We start from the raw sequence: 17,761 nt of genomic DNA on the forward strand, positions 1-17,761 counted from the left end.
AGAGCTAGACGGAACCTTAAGGGTCATCGGGGCCAGCATGATTGAGGGAAGCTGAGGCCTAGAGATGTGACAGGTCTTGCTCAGGAGTCACACAGGATTCAAACCCAGGCCTTCCTGACTCCCAGCCTCATGTCCCACTCACTACACCACACTGCCTCGGGAAATATTGCATTGACAAAGTGCAGAACTGCCACAGAGCCAGACAGTTTCCCAACTTTATGGCTGGAGAGACCCACCGAGAAAGGAAAGGATCTTTGTTTTATGCCAACATTGCCTCCTTTGGGTGTTATTTGACATTGAAATGACATTTCTTGAGCCACCTTTGGCAAAATGACATCATTTCTGCCCCTTTTACTGGGGACTATTTGACAATTCTGGAAGCAGCCTCACAGAGACTGTCCCTGTGAGTCCAAAGTCGGCTCTCATAGATTTTCATTTTTCCAAGAGTCGTGCATGCTGTCTCACCAGCCAACCTCGAGCTTCACAGAGAAGAAATCTTATCAGGAAATTGGAACAGAGATTTTGACAAGAGGCCCTCCAAAAAGGAAATCATTAGGCAGCTGGCTTCTCTGCCTAAAACATCACGTTCCCCTCAGACCCAAAGGACATGGGCAAGCCTAGAGAAGGGGCACTGAGAACGAAGACTACAGGTGCACAGGTCAGAAGGACAGGGTTCTGCCCCTTGGAAGCCCCTCTCCACGCACCCCCAGCTTCCCCCTCTCCTTCCCTGGGGTACAAGTTCAAAGTCCAGCCGTGCTCCTGACCACCTGTCAGGCCTTGCGCAAGTCACACAACTGCTTGGGCCCCACATTGCTCATCTATAAAAAGAGGGGGTTGGACCAGGTCTCCACTGTCCCTTCTTGGACAGGAAGGGCAGCAAAGTCACTCTTATCTCCAGGGCTAGCAGGGAAGACAAGGAAAAAGAGGAAGGGGTGTCGCAGAGGGGCCTTCAGTGCCTGGGAACCTAAATGAAAGCCAAGTCCTCCAAAGACAGACATGGCGCACCCAGCTCCCCCTGCCCCTCAGCTCTGGGGACCTGCTTCTGAGGGACACTGGCTTTCAGAAGTAGTAATGCTTAAGGAAAAGGGAAAGGAGAGTTGGTAACCCCTCTAAAGCCCAGCTTTTCTGCAGGTGTAAAATGGAAAGGAGACAGACCCTGTGAGGGGCAGAGGAGCAGGGCAGAGCTCAGGGGAGAGGCAGCAGCTATTACTCAAGGGTGGGGGGACTTTCAGCCTGAACAGCCCCCTGAGGGACCCCCTTCGAGAAGGCCCAGCCATCCTGGGTGCTGGAGAATCACTGCTGTGAGGTGTGGCCCGGACAGCCTTTGGGAAACAACGCAATCAGGGAGGACCCAGCAGCCAGGAGGAGGGCTGGGTCCCACCCATGGCAGAGTGACTGTGACCCAAGGAGCCCCCCCCCCAGTCTCCACTCTGCAGTCCCTCTGAAAGAGGCCGAGGACCCAAAGGGACCGCAGCACCTCGAATGGCTCAGGGCTGACTTGTCTAGGCAGGATTCTGGCTCCGGGCAGTAGCCAACCAATGAATGTGAGGGGGCACCGGCCCGACCCCCACTCACCTCTTGTGCCAATGGTTCCAGGCCTCGTCTCTGGCTGCGGCTCACCTAGCAGGGACATGGCCCACTTTTCTAACCAAGTAAATACACCAGGGCAGCTCAGCAGCCAACACTCCTGGTGAAGCCAGGCTAGCAGGCTTAGGCTACGAGGAAGAGGCACCTGGAAGCCCACGGATTCCCTTGCAAGGCCCGCCCCACAAGAGCAGGTCCTCACCTGTGGCAGATGCAACTGGAGACCCTCCTTGGGGATGGGCTGCCGAGAGGGCGTCTGGTCCAGCTGCATGTGGAAGAGGCAGGCGAGAGCGGACTGCGCAGCCCGGGCTTTGGCCAGCTTCTTGTTCCGCCCAGACCCCTCGAAGCTGTGGCCGTCCACAGCCACCGACATGACAAAATTCTTGGCGTGGCTCTCGCCGCTCTCCGAGAGAAACTCATACTTGAGGCCCGGCCGCAGCTCGTTCAGGATCATCACGGGGTTCTTGCCACTCGCTGACGGGTAGGGGATGGGCAGGGGGAGGGGCGACTGTATCAGGGCACTGGGGACAGCAGACACCGACACGCCGTAGTCGGCACTGGGGCTGAAGCCGCCGTCTCCATTGGAACCCAGATAAAAGGGAGCGTCGGACTGAATGGGAGTCTCGAACCCATTGAAAAGGGTGTCGGGGAAGTCGGCTTGATCCGAGGTGAAGTCGGTGTTGACCGAGAGGGTCCTGCCCATGGCCAGGTGGGCCTCCGAAGCATTGGGGAACTGGACAAAGGAACGCAAGGCCTTCTCGGCCGCGTGCAGTTTGGCCTTCTTCTTGGTGGGGCCGGAGCCCTCAAAGGCCTGTCCGTTCACCTCGACGGCCATGACGAAGACAGGCGCGTGCACCGGACCCGTCTGGGAGAGGAGCTTGTACTGCAAGCCAGGCTTAATCTCATTGAGCTGCATCAGAGCGTTCTTGGGCAAAATGGGCCCTGGGATTTTCTTCCTCCTCTTCAGGCGGAACTTGGGGTGGCCGTTGGTGCCATCCTCCAGGGGTCTCTTCCTGCCGGCACCGGCGCCTCCGCCATTGGTGAGCTGAGCTGCCTCCCCCGCACTCTGGGCGCCGCTGTCTTTGGGCGGGACGTTGTCCAGGTTGCGGTTTTCCTTGACGTCGGCACTGCTGGAACCTGCGGTGCCCAAAAGAGTAACTTACAACGCCTTCGTTGTAGGACCTTGTAAATGCAAAATTTATAGATCCCTTCATCTCTCTTTGTAACTGGTTCAGTGATGTGTGCTCCCCAGGCCTCCCCTTCCAGGCCGCCCCAACCCCAACCCACCTTGGCCTCAAGCACCAGCTGGGAATCAGGCTGGGCGCAGCAGGTGCCACTCAGAGTGGTGGTCCTGCTTCTGGGGCTGAAAGGGCCTCAGGCTATGCCACCCCCAGAGAGACCTGGGGCAGGCGGCCCAAGAAAAACCAGGAACACCACTAACTGGTTGGCGATGGGCTCTTGGCACCGGGAAAGGTGCCTTTGCTTTAGGTGCACGCTTTTCTGCTTTCTTTGACCAGAATCTCGTCTGTAGGGTTGAAGTTTGGCACCATTTTGAGGAGCTACAAGGCCTAGAAATAGGTCCTCAGAGGCCAATTGGCTTTGCAGGTATAACTATCCAATTATTGCGCTTCTGCCATTTGGCTCCCATGTTCACTCCCTAAGCATGAAACATCGTTTATGTTGTTGGTGCCTGTTATTGGGGGGAAGCTTTGACTGGGGAAGAGGAGGCTGGAGCCCTGCTGTGCAGCCTCATTCTACCCAATAAGCACCATTGAGCTCTGACTCCCTAGGGTGCTTCATCAGAGAGTTCCATCTGCCAATGGGGAACGTAGGGTCCCAACAGCCAAGCCCCCAAAGGGACCCCCCAAAAGTGTCACTTTGCCTCTTCCTTCCTGGTTTTTAATATAGTCCCAAAGAAAAACCTCAGAGGGGAGCCTGATTGTGGGTCATGATGGAGAGCTGGCATTCAGCCCCCCAACAAATCCCTAAACTCATGGCAAAGGGAGGGTTATCTTGGCTTCAAAAAGGAAACAAAAATCACAAATCCCCCTAAGTTTATTCCAGGTTTATTTTAAAAGACGGGGGAAATGATTCACTTTTCTAGTTCTGATGAAATTTGACAGTCAGGATTTACCATGAAGCATGTGGGTAAATGCTTAGAGAGATTTAAGATAGGTGTGTCTGACTCTTAAGTTCATTTTTCTCCATGTTATGAAAACCTACCATAACATCCTGTAGGTAATCAAAAGAAGCAGCCACTTCAGACCCACTTCTCCTTCCTAAGGGTTAGGGTTAGGGACCAGTTAAAAAGCCAACCCTTCCTCCAACTGCTTGGCCCATCTCAAGAGCTCTCATTTCCAGCGGCAGAGTCCTTCCATTTGCTGGGAGGGTTTCTAAAAACTCCCTGTTAAACCAAGCCAAGCGGAAGGCTGTTTGCCGGTGGGAGAGTCCTAGCAGCCGCCACAAGTGCCCTGAAGGGCCTTCCTTTTGGTGCCCGGGCACACACACACCACTTCTCCCAGTTGACAAAGCTGATGGAATGGTTATTAAATTTTCATTTATAACATCCTCCAGCAAAAGCTGATAGGTTACTCCTTTCGGTGCTCGAAAAACAAAGGAGAGAAACAGAGCCAAAATGGAGATTTAGAGATCGACACAGGACAAAGAACATCACACGCGCAAATAGAAAGGGTGGCTATGGGGGGCGTGGCCTTTGGGGGACCCCTAGTTTCTAGGGCTTCCCTGCAGCCCCAGGCGGCTTCTGGAAACCCTGCGGGAATCACAGCAGTCCTTTCCGTCTGATCCCCCCCCCCCCCGGGGGAAGATGCGCCCATGGGAACCAGCCAACCTGAGTCAGGGATGGTGGAGGACTCCACCCTACTGAGGGTGTCACCACAAGGTGGATCCCGCCCACTTTGGAACTGAGAGGGGAGGGGGGGAGTGGAGAGGGAGGGGGAGGGGCGGGCCAGCCATTCCCACAACACTGTTTCCACTGAGAAGAAACATTTCAATCATTCCTGCGATTTATGACCTGGCCCCCAAGGGGTCAGTTACTCTGATAGGTCCAGCCTTCGGTGCCCTGTGAAAGTGATGCTCCCTGACAGATAAGCCAAGTCAAAGCCTTCCAGGGGCGCGAGTGATTCAGGCACATTCCCAACAGGCGCCATTTGGAGCAAACCTTGTTGTCAAATGGCGTTCTCTCGTCCATTAAGGAGCCATTTTCATCCCTGTAATTCACAGCCAGCCGCCCCCTCCCTCTCTGCGTTCAAGGCTGCGCTCGACTCCTCTGTCCGCAGACCTTGGGCGGGGGCTTCTCTGTTCTTGGGGCCTTAGGGAAAGCCCCTTCCAGGGCAGCTGAGGGGGGAGGGTGATGGCGACGACCCTAGAGCAGGGGAGATTCACTTAAAGCTGCCTCTGTCCCAGGAGCTGGTCAGCCCTCTTCCATCTGCGTCCCAACCAAAGCTTAGAGGGACCAAGGTGGGCACAGACTTCCCTGAGAGCCCAAACCCCATGCCATGCCCAGGGGACCCTAGCCATTCTGACCCTTTGCTGGACTTTGGGCAGTGAATATGGAGCAAAGGGAAGTGTCTGGGTGGGCAAGGTCCTGAGTGGGGCCAGATTAGTGAGAGGCTTCACGGGGACCCTCGCATGAAGATCCAGCTGTCTCGGGGAGCTTCCCCTGATTTCCTCAGGGGGAGAAAATGCTCCGGAAAGAGCATGAGCAATAGAGTCAGGAGTGAGTGCAAGCTGGCCGGTGGGGTTCAGCCAGAGGGAAGCAGCTTTAGCGGTGGAGAAATCATAATGGAAAGGAACAAGAATGGCATCTGCACCAAGAATCTGCCCCAGCTGCTTCTGGGGAGCCCCAGCTAACACCAGCTCTGTATCTAGAGGACTGTCATTCGGTTGGGAATGACTGAGGGCACCTGAACGAAGCTCAAGGCAACAATGGTGTGTGGCCCCTGAGCAGGTAGGGGGCGCCAAGGTGCCCAGAGCGCCTGGCCTGGAGTCACAAAGCCAGCCTCAGCCACTTCCAGGCTGTGTGAGCCTGGGCAGTCACCTGACCTCCGTTTGCTTCAGTTTCCCCAGCTGTAAAACAGGAATCATAGCAGCACCTACCTCGAAGGGCTGTGGTGAGGATAAAGTTAGAACATAACTGTCAAGGGCTTAGCACAGTGCCTAGCACATAGTAGGTGCTTTAAGAATGCTTGTTTCCTTGTCGACTTCCCTGAGGATAAGACGACTCAGGCAGGCCTGCTTCCAGGTGATCAGACTGCTGGGAGAATCCCCCTCCCAGATCAGCCACAGAATTGAAGCACTGTCACATAGAAGTCGGGGGTCCCCAACCTGGTCCTCTGCACGGATGGCCCAAAGAATGCCCACCAGCACCAAGAGCCATGCTCCCTTTGGGAAAGCACCCATCAGCCACCAGGGAATCCCCTGGAACATCTCAGGGAAGATTTCTTGGGGGAGGTAGGAGTGCCGTGGAGCCCAGAGCTATCTCAGAAGACAGCAAAGACCGCCATGTCTTCTATCCCAATCTCTGGCCAACAGGAGTGGAGTGGAGTGTCATTGTTTTGTGCCCTGTCTGCCCCGCTAAACAGCTGGCCCCTTGGGGATGAGTGCTGTGCAACAGGCATCCTTGTATGCCACATGTCTTGCATACCAAAGGTGTTCAATAAATGTTGATTGATTTTCAGGAAGAACTGGGAAGGATATTATGCATAGATGGCTTTTCTGTAAATCATGCCAAGACAAGCAGCTTCCCTGGAAATAGAAATAAAGAAGGATGCCGGATCCCAGCCTTGGAGGTGGGATCCTGTGCCCACAAAAGGGCCAGTCAGTTTTGTCTGATGCTTGACTGGAAATGTGTGACAACCAGCAGTGAACCAAGGCTGAGAGTGGCTTCTTTGGGGCACTAAGCACAGGGACTGGCTCAGGGTGAGCCCTGGGAGAATGGGCTTCCCACAGAGCCTGCGAAGATTAGAAATCCCCTGGAGTCTGAGCGAACCATTCCCCAGCACAGGTATCATCACCCTCGGCCTTTTCCTAGCTCCTCCGGTGTCTCCTCAGGGACTCACTGGACCTGCCTGTGAGCTCCAAACCAAAAAGGAACTACCTGCAGGGGGAAGCCCAGAGAAGTCTGCCTGCCTTTAAAGAGGAGTGTCTAGGATAGAGCACCAGCCCTGGAGTCAGGAGGACCTGAATTCAAATCCGGCCTCAGGCACTTAACACTCACTAGCTGTGTGACCCTGGGCAAGTCATTAACCCCAACTGCCTCCCTAAAAAACTAAACTAAACTAAACTAAAGAGGAGAGTCCAGCTGTGGTGGGCACTCCTGTTCCTTCACCTGGGTCGAAAGGCACCTGCCGTGCTCATTTCCTGGGACATGGGGCCCTTCCAGGGGAAGGACCTTGTTTCGTCTTTGCCCAGGGAAATTCTCAAAGTGGGATCTTTACTTCCCTAGATTCTCAAAGGACAACAGCTAAGCTTAGGCTTCTTTGCTTAAAAAAATGACTGACTCCTCTTCTGTCCCCAGCTCATAGCTCAGTGACATTATTTTACAAGTGGCTTTTCTTGCTGTTTCCCCAGGTAAAGCTGCCCAATGGAGCTCATTAAAGGTTTGTGACATTGGCCTGAGTGAGCTGACTTCCTGCTCCTCTTGGCTCTGGTACTTGATTGAGTGACATGTTAAATATAGAGTCATAGACCCCAGACCTCGGAGGCCAGAAAGGTCACCCTGCCCAGTTCCTACTGACAGTGACAGACAAGCAAAGCTACAGTGGGAGATAGAAGCTCTCCCATGGGCCAGGAGCAGTGTTAGTCCAAAGTGAGACGAGACCAGGGACTGCTCATGCTCACACATTAGCCAGCTAGGCAAGCCTCCGGGTACAGCTTCCTAAAGGGAAGAGTAGCACCCCTGGCCCTGATGGGTGTGACTTTAAACTATTTTAGACCAGGCTAGAAAGCTCAGGGTCTTGGTAGAAACCACCCTGGGATGATGACCCCATCATCAAAGAAAGTCAGAAGGACACTGAAGCCTGTAGCTCCCAGGGGGCCACTCCCGAAGGTACGAGAGGAACGTGCTTCCCAGGTCTGACCAAGACCACAGACAGGATGCACAGCTCCCCCAGCCTAGGGTGGGGCTGGGAGCGAGTCCCCTTTGTCCTGGCAAAGAAAACACAGTGATTACATCAGTTCATAGAAGGCATGTCATCAGTAACAAAAGCTGCTCAAGGATCTCCAGATGGCTTTTCAGGGACTCCCTGAAACCTGCAGTGGGGTGACCCATCTACGGGGGCAGGGCACCTTTGATTCAACAAACAGCAAAACAATCTTTTCTCAGCTCATTTTATTAAGACGTATGTAGTCAGTCTGGGGAAGAAGTATGAGTACATTGATAGCTAAAACAGGTCTCATCCCTGTGACTCAGCTGCTGCTCCCACAAACCTACTTGCACACATGCATGCGCATATGTACGTAAACTCACATGTGTTCACCCACATGCACACACAACATATGCACACATTCACACACAATGCACTCGCACATTCACACTTGACACAAACTCTCAACATATACGCACACGCACATGCACACACACACACACCCCCTGGAGTCTCCTACTGATGGCTGACGCAGAAAGGAGAGTAAAGTAATGGTGGTCAGGAAGTCTGATGTGTTCAGGTAAAGGTCATTTCCAGGCCAGCCCAGCCCCAGGGGTGTTGGTATGAGCTAGGGTTGGCCCTCAGGGCCCATTCCAGAGCCTAAGAGCCTCAGGTGTGTCCAGTCTCTTTGGGTGTGCTGGATGGCCCTCTATTCTATCATTTATTAGCGAGTCAGAATTTAAGCCAAGAGCTACATCATGGACTATGAATCTAATTCCAGCAGGATAGAATGGGCATCTTAAACGTGGATAAAATTAAAAAGAGGACCATAAACACAAGCAATGTTTTTTGTGACTTTGGTTAGGACCCTGCTCCCCAAACAGAAGGGCTGCCCCACCAGGCAAGGCGCCAAAGCATTGCTTGCAACCCCAAAGTAGTAGCTGCGGGTGGGGTGGCAGGGTTGCACATATGTATGTGTCATTCTGTATTGGTTGACATACAATGGCAGCCGGTGAATTCTACCATGCTCAAACTTGGATTGGAAGGCTTTGAGGGAAATTGTTATGATTCTTTCATTAGCAGGAAGCCATCAAAATCAAAGGAAGCGTGCTGTTCCTGGTTAGAAGCTGACTGGCTGAGCCCCTGCTCTATAAGCTTACAAAGACCAAAGGATCCTCTAAGAAAAGGAACTACTCATACAGTATAGAGACCTAGATCTTACTCATGGTTTCTTCATCATCTAGATCCATGGTGAAAGACTTTGGCTGGTTTCTTGACTGGCGGAGATCACTTCTGTCTGAAAGACAGCAAGAAAATTGAGCTTAGGTTATCTGTTGTATGAGCTCTCTTTCCAAGGAAGCACTTTCTGCATCACTATGACCCTGAGAGAAAAGCAATTTGGAAAATAATTGTAGGTGTTGAAATCTACCCCCAGAGCTGCTCTCCCTGTTGCGCGGCTTGCCCCATACCACCTCTTCCTGTCTACTTCCTATTCTCTTCATCCTGTTTCTTACTTCAATCTGGGGCCCTGACCACATGATGGATCTCTTAACCTGGTCCAGGAAGAAAGGGAGAGGGGAGGGGAGGGGATGGAGTGTGGAGGGCAGCGGGGAAACGACCCTTTAATTTTCCCCACCCTTTGGTTTCCTTTTTAATCTTCAGTACCATGTTTTCTGCATTTAAAAACATGGTGCTGAGGGGGGCTCCATGGGCCGACTGAGGGGAGCCAACTAGATCCAGTTGCCCCAGACCTGGCCCCAGGCTTGGCCCCAGATTGGCCCCAAACTTGGCCCCAGACTTGGCCCCAGACCTGGCCCCAGGCTTGGCCCCAGACTTGGCCCCAGACCTGGCCCCAAGCTTGGCCCCAGATCTGACCCCAGGCCTGGTCCCAGACTGGTCCCAGACTTGGCCGGGCTTCCTCAGGGCCACCCTTCCACCCAGGTCCTTCCCAGCTCCAAATGCAGGATCCTCCAGGCCACATCCACAGCAGCAGTTCCTCCATTCCTTTTGCCCTTTGCACATTGCCTGTCCCACCTGCCTCACCCCACTCCTCTTCTCACCTCTGCTTTCTTTCTATGAAGGTGGTGGAAGGCTCAGGCACGGCCCTCTACATGAAGCCTTCCCTGACACCCTGCCCGCCTCATATCTCACTCCTTTGGCTCTGCATCTGTTCACTTTCTATTGATTACAGACAATGTTCATTTCCATAGTTTTCTCCTCATCGAACACCAGCTCCTTGTGAGTAGGGATGGTCTCACTCTTTGTGCCCGTAGCCATGGTCCTTAGCACAGTGCTGGGCACACAGAAAGCACCTCATCCTTGGTGACTGATTGACTGATATTCCCCAAATTCTTACAAGTCTGTGTTCTAGAGTGATGCAGTGAAGAATGAGAATCAGTCCAATGAGCACAGAACTGGATTTGGGAAGCAATTCTTTTGAATGAAGTCATTTTCTTCCAAAGTCTAGAATAAAACCAAGTCTTACCAAAAGTCTGTATCGACCATAACCAAACTAGAGTCACCATCAGAACCAACAGCGTCAAAAAAATGACAGGCAATCATGAAACATATCCCATGATTCTCCATTCTAAAACACCCTTAAGAAAAAAAATGCTCTGAATCACTAGTGATCAGAGAAATGCTAATTAAAACAACTCTCACCTATCACCTCACACCTATCAGAGTGGGAAATACAACAAAAAGGGAAAATAGTGAATGTTGGAGGGGATGTGGGAAAACTGGGACGCTAATCTACTGTTGGTGGAGTTGTGAACTGATCCAGCCATTCTGGAGAGCAATTTGGAACTATGCACAAGGGCCACAGAACTGTGCATACCCTTTGATCCAGCAATACCACTTCTAGGTTTACATCCCAAAGACATCCCCCCAAAAGAGAATAAGAACTATTTGTACAAAAATATTTGTAGCAGCTTTTTCGTGGTGGCTAAGAACTGGACATCAAAGGAATGCCCATCATCGGGGAATGGCTAAACAAGCTGTTGTATATGATGGTGGTGGAATAGTAACCAGCAGGATGGTTTCAGAAAGGCCTGGAAAGACTTGTATGAACTGATGTACAGTGAAGTGAGCAGAACCAGGAGAACCTTGTGCACAGAGACAGCAGTGTTGTTGGATGAAGAACTGGGAATGACTTAACTGTTCTCAGCAACACAATGATCCAAGATGATCCCAAAGGACTAATGAAGCAGACTGTCCATCTCCACAGAAAGAACTGATATTAATGGCACACAGACTGAAGCAGGCTGTTTTTCCCTTTTTTCCATTGTTTTTCTTCTACAAGATTTCCTATACAAAATGACTAATATGGTAATGCTGTACATAATCATACATGTATAGCCTATATCTGATTGCTTACCGCCTCAGGGAGGGGGGAGGGGAGGGAAGGAAGGGGGGATAAAAATTTGAGCCCCAAACTATAAATAAAAATGTTTATCACTTTAAAAAACACCATCCTTAAGTCTCACACATGAGGCTTTCACAGACATTTGGGGCGGGGGGGACAATGAAGGTTAAAAGTAACTTGCCCAAGGTCACACAGCTAGTAAGTGTCAAGTGTCTGACGCTAGATTTGAACTCAGGTCCTCTTGAATCCAGGGCTGGTGCCTTATCCACTGCGCCACCTAGCTGCCCCACCACAGACATTTTCTTAAGACAACAAATGGATGCTATCCAAAGGAACCCTTTATCCCATACAACCAATTACCAAGACTCATGCTGTGGTTACTGAAGAAAAAATGCAATATGACGACGAGGGGAAGATGCCTCAAATGCTATGGGTCCACCATTTCAGAACCAACATTTCACTATTGCCCAGACTATAAGCATTTGCAGGGTTGAATTTCTCCTATTATTTCTATGACAATGACATTCGTGTAAAGGGAAGACAAAACCACGCTGTGTGTGGTCAGGAAGAACCTAATTGCTCTCTGTTTGGCTAAAGATGTTGGGAACAATCCAGACCCAGACTGGTCCCAGATTTGGCCGGGCTTCCTCAGGGCTACCCTGAGTCAGTGTCCTGATGATCTCCGGGACCCCCACCCAATTCCAGAAATAGCCAAATTGGGATGAAGGCACAGTGATCCTAGTCAAGACCCAGCCCAAGCTGGGCCACCTGCAGAAGCCCGCAGGGCTTCATGGTCTCTTCCCACTGTGGTTGGTTCAGCCCTACAAGGAGATGCCTAAGTAAAAGCCCCTTTAAGAACTTGGTGAGTCCCCACCCTTACCCTTCCTTCCCAGGGCCCAACATCTCCATCTCCTTAACCCTATTCTTCTACTCAGGCGCGACCCTGAGGCCGCACACCAAGTGGGCCTCCTTCCCCTGGATGCTCCTAGCTCATCCACATCCTCTCCTGTAATATCCTGGCCCTGGGACCCAATGGAACCCAGTATTCCCAGTCTAGTCTGAACAGGGCAGGGAAGAGTGGCCTCTACCCTCCCAGCAAAAACATTCTCCCTCCTAATCCCCCTACACCAGCATTAGCCTTGTGCTGGACCACCCCATTACATGGACCTACAAACAGATGCCAGATGCCTCTTCTAAGGGGACTTGGGATTAAAAGAACAAATACCCCAAGAACTTCATCTTAGGTTGGCTCAGAGTTCTAGCCCCAATCCTGCCACCCTTTCCCAGCTGTGTCTCATCTGCTCCTGATGATTTAGCCAAGTCACTGGTAAAAAATGGGAAAGAGGACCCAGCCAAGCACAGGGAAGTTAGTCAGCAGACACATGGTGAGCACCTACTGTGTGCCACGCACTGAGGATACCCATGGAGAGAAGAGGGAAGGGCATGAGCATCGATATGGTACCTACTATGTACCTATGTGCCGGGAACATTTTTTTTACAATTCTGTCTCACTGGATCTTCACAACCACCCTGGCAGGGAGGTGCTCTTATTATTATCCCCATTTAACAGATGAGGAAATGGAGGCCAACAGAGCTAAAGTAACTTGGCCAGGGTCACACAGCCAGTAAAAATGCAAGGCTGGATTTGAACTAGTCCTTCCTGCCTCTGGGCCCAGTACTCTGTGCTCTCTGGCGTCCCCTAGCGGCCTCCAGATAATCAAATGACCTGGATACCACAGGGAGGCATATAAACTGCTATGTAAAAAAGAGAATTGATACGAAGTAGCTGGGGGGGGGGCGGGGGGGGGGAGTCAAGAGCAGCCTGAAATATGCTGGTGTGTTTGTCTATGGATGAGCCCTCCTGGCCTCGGGTTCTAGCTCCTTTCTGGCCCAAAGATCTTTTGGGGTAGAAAAGGCAGAATGGAAAGGGGACGCGGGCAGCTCCAACCTTCTCTTTTCCAGATTACCCAATTTTACACCCAAGGCCACCGCGTCATCGCGTCACAGGCTGTTGACAGGATGCCCCCCCCCCCCGCCCCACGCAACACTCCTCTCTGGCCTCTTGTCCAGCTGCTCTTTTGGGCTGCCACTTTCTAATCTAGGCTGGCCACTGGCCAGACCACTCCCCTTTTTCCTCTCGTCAGGATCCTGCTCCCCAGGGCTTCCCAGACCTCTGGGCTACCCGGACTTGGAGACACTTGTAGGCTCCAGGGCCTGACCTCTGACTGAGCATGGGGAGATGGGGGTCCTCCTCTCGGCCTTCCCACAAATCCTGAACCGGACGCCCGTCTGTAGGGATTTCAAGGGTGGCGGCCCCACCCTTGAGATCCCTCCAGCTAAGGAAGTGGAGGAATTCCACCTGGGCCACCCCATCCTGCTGCAGGCCGCCTCTGCGCCAGGACTGGGTCCTGTCCCATTGGTTGTCAATGGGTCTGTGCAGCGGCTCTGGGGTGTGCTTTAGTGACAAAGCTGCTTCTGCTCCTACTTCTGCTCCTCCTCAGGCACACTGCCGGCCATGGCTCCCCACAGCCGGTGAGAGAGAGACAGAGACAGAGGAAGAGGGAGGGAGGGAGGAGAGAGACAGAGACAGAGACACAGAGAGAACAAGAGAGAGGAGACAAAGACAGAGGGAGGGGACAGAGACAGAGACACAGAGAGAACAAGAGAGAGGAGACAAAGACAGAGGGAGGGGACAGAGACAGAGACAGAGAGAACAAGAGAGAGGAGACAAAGACAGAGGGAGGGGACAGAGACTGAGACAGAGACACAAAGAGAACAAGAGAGAGGAGACAAAGACAGAGGGAGGGGACAGAGACAGAGACACAGAGAGAACAAGAGAGAGGAGACAAAGACAGAGGGAGGGGACAGAGACTGAGACAGAGACACAAAGAGAACAAGAGAGAGGAGAGGAAGACAGAGGGAGGGGACAGAGACTGAGACAGAGACACAAAGAGAAAAAGAGAGAGGAGACAGAGACAGAGGGAGGGGACAGAGACTGAGACAGAGACAGAGAGAACAAGAGAGAGGAGACAAAGACAGAGGGAGGGGACAGAGACAGAGACAGAGAGAACAAGAGAGAGGAGACAAAGACAGAGGGAGGGGACAGAGACTGAGACAGAGACAGAGACACAAAGAGAACAAGAGAGAGGAGACAAAGACAGAGGGAGGGACGGAGGAGAGAGACAGAGACGGAGGGAGGGGACAGAGAGAGAGAGAGAGAGAGCGGAAACAAAGAGAGAAGCAGAGGGAGGAGAGACAGAGACAGACACAGAGGAAGAAGGAGGGAGGACAGAAACAAAGAAAAACAGAGAGAGAGAGAGGAAGAGAGGAGAGAGAGAAACAGAGAAAAAGGGAAGAGAAACAGAGAGAGACAGCCAGAGGGAGAGGGAGGGAGGACAGGCTTTCCTGCCTGCTTTCTGTTTGTTCTCAGGACATCCCAGGGCATGAAGAGCGGTGAAATGTCACTGTCCCCATTTTGTAGATGAAGCAAGTGAGGCTTGGAGAAAGAGTTCCTGAGGGGCAAAGCAGGGACACTTGGCAGGCCCCGCTTCTGGCCCTTCTCACTCGCTCCCCTCTCTCTCATTTGTGGATTAACATGTAGATTAAGCCTCGAGCTGCTCGCCATCCTGGACTCTGCATCTGCCTGCGGTGAGGAAGGTGAGGAAGGCAGGCCGACCACTGCCTCACTGTCGCCCTGGCCCACCTGCCCCCACTTTTCTGTGCTGTCTCCCCATTAGAGTGCACGCTTCTGAGGACATGGGCTGTTTCTTCCTGCTTAGATTTGCTTTCCCAGTCTTCGGCACCGAGCCAGGCACACGGCAGGCCCTTCTTCAGAGTTTGATGACTGACTAACCTGGAGAGGGCAGGGCCTGGAATGGCAACTGCTAAGGTGCCTTACAGCTCACATAGTCTAGTTCTGGGTGGGACCAGCTCCCCTCTCAGATGGGAAGTGACTTGCCCAGGGTCCTACAGCTTGTGGGAGCAGACATCCCAGGACTGGATGTTTACCTTGACCCTCCTGCTCACGCTTCCGGTAAGGAATCCCTTGGACAATCTGGGAGTTTAATAGGAGTGGAGCTGCATTCCCAGGACTCCTAGATATCTGTTCCTCCTACAGTCCCATCAGGTTAGCCCGGCCCTGACCTCGAGACCTCCTCAGCTCTGCTCCCTGGGCCCCCTCACCCCTGCCCTGGAGAGGGTTCTCACTTAGGCCACGACTGCTAGTCTCTCTCCCCTCTCTCCACCTAAGCCCTTTCCTGGGAGAGAAATCTTAGAAGGGAGAACCTATTTCTTACCCCCTGAGGCCAATTCAGCCAAGGCTGGCCAGAGAGCCCCAAGCTGCTCCCCAGGCTGTTGAGAGGGCTCCAGCCTCCTCTGAGGGTGTGAGAGCCAGCTGGCCTTGGCCTTCAGGCCCTGAGAAGTTGGTCAAAGATGCTTGGGCATGGGACCAGCTGGGCTATAGGTGGGTGGCCCTCAATGCGATGCCTTGGCTACATTTCATAAAGGGAAGCACCCCCCGCCCCCGACTTCCTCTCCTCTCCCACCACACAAAATGGCCAAATCCATCTGCACTAATGGTGATGTCGCTGCCTGGTGGCATCATCTCTGGATTTCCGATCAATCACCAGGTATCTGTTGTCTTGGGGCCAGCTCCAGCCCTCTCTGGGCTCAGGCTTCCTAGAACGGGCCTGGGGACAGAAGCTCTGGAAGCAGCCCACAATGGGAGGGGGGCCCAAAGGGTAAAATCAGCCTTTGGCCAGCCAAGCAGCAGTGCATCATGTCACAGACTGTCAGAGCTGACCCTGAGCTGGGAGAGATGCAGGGAGAGATGCTGGGAGAGATACTGGGAGAGATGCAGGGAGAGATGCAGGGAGAGATACTGGGAGAGATGCAGGGAGAGATACTGGGAGAGATGCAGGGAGAGATGCTGGGAGAGATGCTGGGAGAGATGCTGGTAGAGATGCAGGGAGAGATGCTGGGAAAGATGCAGGGAGAGATGCAGGCAGCTCCTTCCTTTTCACTGAGAATGGGCAGACAGTGGAGAAGTGCTCAGGAGGTGCCAAGTACCATGTATACAAATAGAAAAGCACTCAGGGGGTCCCTGCCTTCAAAGAACTTACATTCTAGTTGTGGAGATGATGTTCCTTCCCCTCCCCCACAGGGTATATGGTCTGCGATCCTGCCACTGAAGGGTGGAGCTCAGGGAACCTAGAGCCCTTGAGGGCTGCCTCCTACGCACACCCCCAGATCTTGGACCAATGCTCTTTCTAACATTTCCCCCCTTAAGAGGCTGCCCCGAGTACTTGGCCAAATGCTCAAACCCGATAAGAAGACAAAGGCAAAGCTAACAGGACACCAGTAGGAAGAGCTCTAAACAGAGTAAAACAGCAAAAGAAAACTACCCTCTGGTGCAGACAGTGTTCCCATCTGTGGCTGCTTGTACCCTAAAAGGCCATTCCCTTCTTTAGACAGAAGAAGCCTCTACCATAGTCTATATGGCCATGTTTGTAGCATCCCCCTGTGATAAAATAATGGAATTTGGCAGATGTCCAGAGGTCCCACCTGATTGATCTAGTATTGTTTGAGAAGCCAACTAAGTACCTACTTGGGATGGTTAGATATAGGCCACATCTGGCCTGCCCTGAGTGACATATACTGCTGACATCAGCAGGGGGACCACTCTCTCAGCCATCCAGCTTGAAGGACCTCCCTTTTGGGGGAGGGAGGGAAAAGGCAGAAAAGAGAACGCTCAGGCTGGGAGCATCTCTTTCCTGTTGGTGAGCTTCCAAGAGCAGACTGGAGAAGGACTGCACAGCTGACCCCCATAGAAACTACGGACCCCAGGTGGTGAGTTAATGGAAACAAGGCCAGCTCTTTGAATTAGCTGAGCTGGAAGCAAGTTTGGGGATTGAGTCAGTCTTTGCTAGAGCCAGGGAGCTTGTCCACTTTTCTCTTCCCTTGTCCCTGGCTTTATTAACTTCATCTTTGTTATATATTTTATTCCCATTGATAAACCCTGATTTGTTTGTGGAAGAGAGGCTGTTAATCTCCTTTCTTATTGGCCTGCGAGAAATAACTAAAAAAGGCAGTTTGGAAGGAAGGAAACTTTGGACCTAGAGGTCCCTCATTATTTTCTGAACCCCAATATTATGGCGAGCCACCCAATTAACTTTCCCCATATTAAATTTGGCCTCTACACTGCTCAACTCCCTTCCAAAGGAAAGCCAGTGGAGGGTTGTTGGCAGTGAGGGGCACAGGGTCTCTAATTCTTAGGGATCTGTGTGAAGATTGCTAATCTTCAAAGCTTTGACAAGTGTGAGCAGCCTAGAGCCTGCCCTTCCTAACTGAGAAGACAGCAAAGAGTTTAAAAGAAGACCCCCCCCCCCAAACCAGGCACACCCCAAAGGAGCACAAGTTCATGGTCTTACAAGGCAGCTCCTCTTCGTTCCTTGCACATTGAATGACTGATGTTTTGCCAACACTACAGGGTTCACAACATAGAAGAAAAGTTTGGGAAAATTAAGGCAGCTGAGAGAGGCCATCCGGTCATCCCCATCTGTCCAGTTGTGGCTCAGGGACCCTTCTAGGGGGTTCAACCAGGATCAGCACCATTTCCTCTAAAGATGTAGCTGATAGAAGCCAGCTGTCAATATGTGGAGCCAAAGAGGCTCCAAAGCCACCTTTACCAACAGACAAAGGCAGGAGCCAG

At 52.3% G+C, this 17,761-nt stretch overlaps 1 protein-coding gene across 4 annotated transcripts in view; it reads right to left on the reverse strand.

Moving 5' to 3' along the window:
* ADARB1 (adenosine deaminase RNA specific B1) overlaps positions 1 to 17,761 on the reverse strand; it is a 179,560-nt gene that overhangs the window by 48,816 nt on the left and 112,983 nt on the right. For 3 of the 4 annotated variants that reach the window (XM_044001600.1, XM_044001602.1, XM_044001599.1), the window contains 2 exons: positions 8,911 to 8,985; positions 1,787 to 2,721 (listed from right to left, as the gene is read on the reverse strand). In XM_044001600.1, coding sequence (XP_043857535.1) covers positions 1,787 to 2,721; positions 8,911 to 8,938 — 963 coding nt within the window. In that variant the 5' untranslated portion in view covers positions 8,939 to 8,985. The remainder of the gene's footprint in view (positions 1 to 1,786; positions 2,722 to 8,910; positions 8,986 to 17,761) is intronic. The other variant, XM_044001601.1, reaches the window with a different exon arrangement.

Source organism: Dromiciops gliroides, chromosome 4 (assembly GCF_019393635.1).
Source record: "Dromiciops gliroides isolate mDroGli1 chromosome 4, mDroGli1.pri, whole genome shotgun sequence".
In the NCBI taxonomy this organism is placed as follows: Eukaryota; Metazoa; Chordata; class Mammalia; order Microbiotheria; family Microbiotheriidae; genus Dromiciops; species Dromiciops gliroides.